The following is an 8,295-nucleotide window of genomic DNA, read 5'->3' on the forward strand; positions in this document are numbered from 1 at the left end:
CAGCAGCAGGCTTCCCAGGTGGTGTTTGTGGTAAGAGCCCGCCTGCCATGCAGGAGATGTAAGAGACGCGCGCTGATCCCTGAGTCAGGAAGATCCCCTGGAGGAGGGTACTGCGATCCACTCCAGTATTCTTGCCTGGAGAACCCCATGGACAGAGGAGCCTGGCAGGCTATAGTCCATATGATCGCAAAGAGTTGAACACAACTGAAGTGACTTGGTACTCAGATATATATGTTTTATATTTCTTAGATTATCTTTGCCTTGTTTTCACATATTTATACTAAAAGTTAAGTATGAATATATTTGCTATATTTTTCTATTTTAAAAAATGATTTAAAACTAAATTTTGGGTTATTCACTCCCCATTCATTTTTTGCAGTTTTCAGCTACTCCTGTGCACATAAATCATACTGATGTCTAGAAACATAGACTATGCAAATAAAAGTAGTCCTGTTATCCTTTAAATCAAGAGTAGCAGTGATTATAATGATAGCTGATATATTTGAGTGCCTGTGTATCAAACACTACATTAAGGTTTAACATGATTATACTCATTTAATCTTTGCAACAAACCTATGAAGACCTATTATTCCAATTTTATACATGAGGATAAATAATTTGCCCAAGGCTACACAACTTGTATTAACCCAAGTTTTAGTATTTTAGTTTCCCTTCTAAAATATGTGGAAAAAATAACAAACTAAGAATAGTTCTTAATAACAAATACAAGATACTGGCAATAATTACTAGGTTTCCTGCTTATATCTCCTTTTGCAAGTAATGTTGTCTTAGTCTGGGCATATTTTACAAAGTAAGTTAAAAATGGTTATTCTTCAAGATGATAGATTGGTGACTTGTGCAGCTTCTTGCACTTTCAAACACAGGGAGTCTGTGTCAAATTCGGGCTGTGCTAGTTTATTTTGTTAATATCTCTGCCCAGTTTTAGAGAGCCCTGAACGAGTGAATGAGTGAATCTAGGCATAAACTCTCAGCCAACTGCTTGGTACTATAAGGCTATACATTCACTTTGATTTTTGTTAGTCTTGTTTATCTAATGGACATGCTTGAGCTTGATCTTTAATCATATGCAATGCTAATTTTTACAGATATGTCATGTGGCTAAGATGTTCAACTTAGAATATATCCATCTTTAAGCTGGAAGGAGTTGCCATTTCTTCCTCCAGGGGATCTTCCAGACCTAGGAATTGAATCTGGGTCTCTTGCATTGCAGGCAGATTCTTTACCATCTGAGCTATAGGGAAGTCTTTAAGCATGAAGCAGTTTGGGTGGTAATGGAGTCAATGAAAAAAGTGAAAAGTTAAAGTATTAGTCACTCAGTCATGTATGACTCTTTGCTACTCCATGGGCAATAGGTTGCCAGGCTTCTCTGTCCATGGAATTCTCCAGGCAAGAATACTGGAGTGGGTATATTCTCTTCCCCAGGGGATCTTCCCAACTCAGGGATTGCACCCATGTCTCCTACATTGCAGGCAGATTCTTTATGGTCTGAGCCACCATGGGAACCCAATGGAGTCAATATTGTATTTCAAATACCCAGCGCTGTAAATGAATAGTACACTGGAACTGAGCCACTAGGCAAATTGAAAATACTAGTGAAGGCAAGGGAACAGCACATATTCTTAAAAAGCAATGTGTACAGTTTAACTTATTTTGACAAAGGAGAAATACAAAATTGACTAAAAATTGCGCATACAGTATGAATTTTAAAATCTTAAAGGCAATAATAATTCTCTCATTCTTTCTCAGAGGACTGTTAAAGAAAGAATATCTTTCTTTTTTTTTTTTTTCATTCTTGCTTTGGTCTTGATTCTAACTAAGGAAAAGTTCTTTTGGGGGCGACTTTGCCCAAGCAAGGCTTTTTGGCATTAGAGTCAGAAAGAGGGCATCTTTCATTTTTGTTAAGAATGTATTGGTGAGTGAACACATTAGTTTGACCTTTTTCCAGTATTTTTAGATTCTTTAGTTAACTTCTATTTCTTTTTTTTAGGTACACATAATAGGAAAGACCTAAAACACAGTAGCTAATATGTCTGTTTATTTTATATTAAGAAATTTCTAAATGAAAAATTTTACAGTAAGAAACTGGTTATTGTACATATGAAAATATTTTTTTTAATCAAAGGAATCATCATAGGAGAGAAGATAAATTTGTAAGCAAATGTTGAAGGATAGCAATAGTAAAAGCCATGGTGTTATGTTAAAAAGTAAAATGGAATGCTAACTTGATGATGAAATATGGAATATTGTAATGAGCATTTATTTTATATTTCTTATTCTAGATTAAAAGACTATATCAGTTGTAACTATTGTCTTTGGTGTCCAGCCAGTTCATATTGTCATCATTTTTCAGCAGCAATTCCAGTTGCAAGTTGTTATTTAAATGAGTGGCTCGATCTTGATGTGTGATACGTTTTCCACTGCTAAAATGGTTACAAAATCAAGTGCTTCCAATGATTATGGCATTATCATGCTTTATTTAACATCTATTAACTCCAGGCACTATTCTAAGTATTTAACATATTTTTAGTCATTTAATTATCATATGGTAATTGAATAAGTGTCTGCTGCTTCAAAGCTTTAAAAAATTAAATAAAATTTATAATTTATATTGTTCTGGACTATTTTCTTTATTAGTACTGTTACCAGTTTAGACATTCATTACCTTTCCTACTAATAACCCTGCTGCTGCTGCTGCTGCTGCTAAGTCACTTCAGTCATGTCTGACTCTCTGCAACCCCATAGATAGCCTCTTACCAGGCTCCTCTGTCCCTGGGATTCTCCAGGCAAGAACACTGGAGTGGGTTGCCATTTCCTTCTCCAGCGCATGAAAGTGGAAAGTGAAAGTGAAGTCGCTCAGTTGTGTCCAACTCTTAGCAACCCCATGGATTGCAGCCCACCAGGCTCCTCGGTCCATGGGATTTTCCAGGCAAGAGTACTGGAGTGGGGTGCCATTGCCTTCTCCACTAATAACACTAACGTGGCCTAAAATTTCATTCTTCCTGTGGCCTTTTCCTTTTCCTGTCTTTTAAAAAATTGTTTGCTTATCCTATATTTTGGATTATTTTCTTCAGTAAAAGTATATGGTTTCAGCTACAGAAAATCATTCTGTTCTTTTTTTTTCTTTGCCTTATAAAACATCTGTGCAATATTAACAGTCAACTCTGCATTTATTTCTAAGTAGTAATGCCAAAGGATACATGCTTTGGTGCTTTCTTTATGATTCTGCTATTCCCCATTTTGTTGAAATACAAATATGAAATTTTTCAGGTTTAGCAGAATTAGGTACCCTGTGTGATCCTTTACGGAGCTGCTCCATTAGTGAAGAAAATGGACTCAGTGCTGCCTTTACCATAGCCCATGAGCTTGGTCATGTGTAAGTACCTTCTGTCACCTCAGTAGTGTGCCTTCTACATAGCATTGCATGAATGTCTACAATTCTGTCTTCAACTGAGGAATTAGCATCTTTATATCTTTACAAAATATTAGTAGTGTAATTTTAACCCCTGAAATGCTAACTCTGGCTCTTTTGTGATCTATGTTAGGTCAGACAGGCTACACAGATCAACAGACTAAGCAAAGAACTAGAACTTTGGAACTCTTTTCTTTCATTTACTGTATTGGATTATATGACAAGCACTTCTGGCCTCTATCCCTTGTTATCCTATGCATGACCAGGTACTGTGCTCTACCGTCTTATGGGAGGGCCTGTAGGGTCCCCTGGTTCTAGGGAACTCCCCCAAATATTTCTAGTATCAATTCATTTCTTGCTTTTATTGCTCAGAGCCCCAACAGAGTATGTGGTCTGTGGGAATTTCTTAATCACTGAAATATTTTCTTAAAACTTTCTCTCCCAGATCTATAGTGTTTTTTTTTAGTAAACATTTGGAATTCTCCCATCTGTTCTTATATTATTAAACATTCCGCTGGGGTTTTATGCTCTAAGAATGTGGAGGCCATGATTTCCCGTGATACCTGTGAAGCTCCCATAGAAAGTCAGAAATCCCTAGAAATTCATCCTCTGAAAAATGATTCCCAATGTACCCACCGTACTCTTTTGATTTTTTGGTTATTTGCTAATAAGGAATTGAAGCTGGAGCTGCTTTGCTTGAACTCCATTGTCTTTTCCTGGTCATGCCTTGACATCCTTAGAGTATTCAACTGGAATAATTTCAGGCAGAGATAATTTTTATTAAACTATTTCCTCTTCAGTTCCCTGTAGCATAGTTATATCTCATGATCACCCACCAAATGCACACTCAGATTTGTATGTGTTTGCTGAAGTAGAGCAGGTTCAGCAGCATGCCCGAGGTATATCATGCATTGTGGTAACATCCTGAAGGCAGTGTTTGCTGGTTACCAAGGGTGTTAACTAGTACAGTGTTCTTGCAAAGGATACTACCTTTTATTTTCTTCCTGAGAAACTTTTTAGGTGTGTTTAGAATATCAGTAAGTAGTTTAATTAAAACACTGATATTAAGTACAAATTTTGACAGGTAAGGACTGAATCAAGTGGTTTCAATATCCCTTCTAGATGTAGTTTTTACTGGGATCCTCAAAAAATATGTAGAATCTGTTGCTGACCAGCTGATCATTTAATGTCATTGCCCTTGTAAAGATTTGATTGCTATTTGGAAATATTTTTACTATTCCAGTTCTATCAGTAATTGCTTTATGATTATAAACCAAAAAGAGCAGTTAAGCTATTTCATGTGAAATAGGCGGAAAGCATAAAGTGATATGGAATTAAGAATTAAGTAATTTTTTTTGTTTTTTAATTCTGTAGTGATAGTCAGTAGTCTGGAAGTTACTGTGGTAGAGCCTTTACCTAATCTTTCCACACACATTGCCTCGGGTATGCATGTTGGAAATTAAAATTGTTTTATGTGAATGCTGTGTTGATCTTGTGATGAGGTGAGCCAGAATCCAAAGAATTTGATTGTTGAAATTCACATACCAAAGCAACAGACTGTGCTACTGATCAGAGTTATAATCTACTATTTTTTAAACATCATGCACTTCTAAACATGAAGGTAACCCTAGCATTTCAGTACTTTATGAAGAGATCAAGAGTACAAATCCTGATATAATCAGATTGATCTACATTTTAGATTATATTATAAAATAAGAGATCTGTTTCTAATGTTGTATACATTTCATTATTCTTTTGTAAGTGTTTATTTTTATTTTTAGATTTAATGTTCCACACGATGATAGTTTTAAATGTAAGGAAACTGGAACTAAACATCAGTATCATGTCATGGCTCCAACTTTAAATTACCACACAAGTCCTTGGACCTGGTCAAAATGTAGTCAGAAATATATCACTGAATTCCTAGAGTAAGTGATTTCGTGTTACTTTAGTTACATAATTGAACATTTATTAGATTGTAAGTTTGAAATGTGTATTCTTTTAGAATAGTTCAATCTCTGTTGAGTTTTTTATTGCTTAAATTTAAGTTTGCTTCCACTGTACAAATGGATGTTTAAAGACAAAGAGTTTTTTTTTTTTAAATTTTATTTTATTTTTAAACTTTACATAATTGTATTAGTTTTGCCAAATATCAAAATGAATCCATCACAGGTATACATGTGCTCCCCATCCTTAACCCTCCTCCCTCCTCCCTCCCCATACCATCCCTCTGGGTCGTGACAAAGAGTTTTATTATTTCATTCTTAACTATATTTTTTTTTGGTGGGGGATTTAAATTCAGAGCTTTTTTTTGTTTTAATTTGGGTTCCTGTTACGATAAAAACTCCTTCTTAGGGGGATGCTAAATGGGAATCAAAGCTTCCTTGTGTATTAGAATATCTTCAGAAGCTGATATTAATATTTTGAGAGGAGTTTGAGTGGCTCAAGTTTGAGGTGTCCTTGAAGGACAGAGAATAGCTCAAGTCAAATTATGAATATTCCAAATAGTTCCCTAAAGAGATGTGGAGTGTCTGGGTTTACCTGTCCTTTGGAGGCTATTGCTAGCTCAGATTCAGATTGTTCTGGTCTTGCCTCTTCATCTCCTACATTTCTCTGCTTCCCAACTTATCCAAATGGTGTTTATATTCTAGTTACTGAAACTGGTTTTAAAAGCAAAGCCAAGCTCTTTCCAGGTAATCTTTTGGTGTAAACACAATATTGTTTGATTTTTTTCTACTACATATTCTAATCACCAATTTATACAGTTTCACTTACCTATCTCTATGAGAACTATGGGAATGAATGAAACCATCTTTTGGAATATATATTTATAAATGTATCCCTTAGTTATGATTAGCAGTGATTATTTATCCTTGTATAGGAACTTGATTTAAAAGCACAGCACATAGTTGCTGATCTGTACATGGTGGCATATGGCTTTGTTCGATTGCTGACTGAAGCACTGATTAAAAATACCAGTAGGTATGCTTATTTTTGGAAGGGGTGATATGATTCTTGCCAGTGGGTATTTTAAAAGTTACATGTTCATTTTTGGGGGGCAAAATTTATTATGCCCTCTAGCCAGTAAAAAATTCCCCCAAAAATATTTCTTCTAATTATTTCAAATTGAACAAATGGTTGCTTTTAACTGAATTGGAATGGCTGAACATTTTCACAGTTTTCCATATATTGTATATTACTTGACAAGCTAGGAGTAGCAAATACACATTTTTGCCACTATCTACTATTTTGCAAACTCCTTTAAAGATATTAAATCATGCATTTAATAGCAACTTGCAAGGCAACCATTTCTACTCTCAATTTGCAGATGAGAAGTCTTAGACCCAGGGAGACTAACTAACTTGTTCACACCATGCAATTCGGAAAGTGGTGACACCCAAATGCAAAGTCCCAAAGCTGGCATTCTTTACTCTGCATTATATTCTTTTCGTAAGAAAATCTGTTTGAGACAGAGACAGCATAGCACTTTCTGAAATTCCTTTATTTTGTTGTCAACTATAAAGGAACTTTCTCAGATGATCTGAAAATTTTACTTTTTACATTTTGACAGATTGGACATTAGATATAGGGCATTCCTGTTGGATAGCAAAGCAGACCAAAAGTGTAGTGTGATCAACATAGGAATGCATGTTTTAAACATTATATTTGATGCATTTTTGTTTATTTTTCATTATTCTTTTAAAAAAATTTTATTTTTAAGGCAGCTGTGGGGATTAAATGAGAACAAACACATAGAATAAGTCCTTTATAAACTGTAAAGTTTTCTTATTGACTTTGATGTGAGTTGGTTTTTAAATTATGAAAAAATACTGATGTTCTCTTTGAAAGGGCAGAGCTACAGAAAAATGTGGTAAAGAATCTTCTACTGAAATACATCCATGTGTATTCACAATATTTTGTTCCCTGTCGTTGTTGCAGTACCGGTCATGGGGAATGCCTCCTTGACAAACCAAATGGAAGAATATACGATCTATCTTCACAGCTTCCTGGATTAATGTATGATGTAAACAAGCAATGTGAGCTTATGTTTGGTCCTGGATCACAAGTGTGTCCCTATTTAGTAAGGAAAATTATGTTCTTTTGTTTGAAAACTATCATAAAGTTGTAGTTAAGATATATTTCAAAATGTACTTTATTCTCTTAGACAGGTAGTGTGCTGAACTTATCTTGATTTTTAAATATTAGAAAAATTTGGTGTTTGTCAGAAAGAGGTTTTTAAAAAAGGGAAACTATAATTTATTGAATACTTATTATTCGCCGGGTGCTGTTTTAGATGGGCTTCCTTGGTGGCTCAGATGGTAAAGAATCTGCCTGCAATGTGGGAGACCCAGGTTTGATCCCTGGGTTGGGAAGATCCCCAAGGGAAAGGAATGTCTACCTACTCCAGTATTCTTGCCTGGAGAATCCTATGGACAGAGGAGCCTGGTAGATATAGTCTATGGGGTCGCAAAGAGTCACTCTTTGTTAGTCACAACTGAGTGACTAACTTTCACTCTCACTTTGTTAGATACTTAAAAATTATCTTTCAGTTCAGTTCAGTGGCTCAGTCCTGTCCGACTCTTTGTGACCCCATGAATCACAGCACGCCAGGCCTCCCTGTCCATCACCAACTCCCGGAGTTCACCCAGACTCACGTCCATCGAGTCAGTGATGCCATCCAGCCATCTCATCCTTTGTCATCCCCTTCTCCTCCTGCCCCCAATCCCTCCCAGCATCAGAGTCTTTTCCAATGAGTCAACTCATCGCATGAGCTGGCCAAAGTACTGGAGTTTCAGCTTTAGCATCATTCCTTCCAAAGAAATCCCAGGGCTGATCTCCTTCAGAATGGACTGGTTGGATCTCCT

General features: G+C 35.9%; 1 protein-coding gene across 3 annotated transcripts in view; it reads left to right on the top strand.

Annotated features, from left to right (window-relative positions):
• Positions 1 to 8,295, top strand: part of ADAMTS20 (ADAM metallopeptidase with thrombospondin type 1 motif, 20) — a 221,432-nt gene that overhangs the window by 74,958 nt on the left and 138,179 nt on the right. For 2 of the 3 annotated variants that reach the window (XM_010860747.1, XM_010860748.1), the window contains 3 exons: positions 3,289 to 3,394; positions 5,212 to 5,358; positions 7,370 to 7,511. In XM_010860747.1, coding sequence (XP_010859049.1) covers positions 3,289 to 3,394; positions 5,212 to 5,358; positions 7,370 to 7,511 — 395 coding nt within the window. Of the gene's footprint in view, positions 1 to 3,288; positions 3,395 to 3,563; positions 3,697 to 5,211; positions 5,359 to 7,369; positions 7,512 to 8,295 lie in introns of all 3 variants that reach the window. The other variant, XM_010860750.1, reaches the window with a different exon arrangement.

This window comes from Bison bison, unplaced genomic scaffold (assembly GCF_000754665.1).
Source record: "Bison bison bison isolate TAMUID 2011002044 unplaced genomic scaffold, Bison_UMD1.0 scf7180017864470, whole genome shotgun sequence".
Classification (NCBI taxonomy): Eukaryota; Metazoa; Chordata; class Mammalia; order Artiodactyla; family Bovidae; genus Bison; species Bison bison.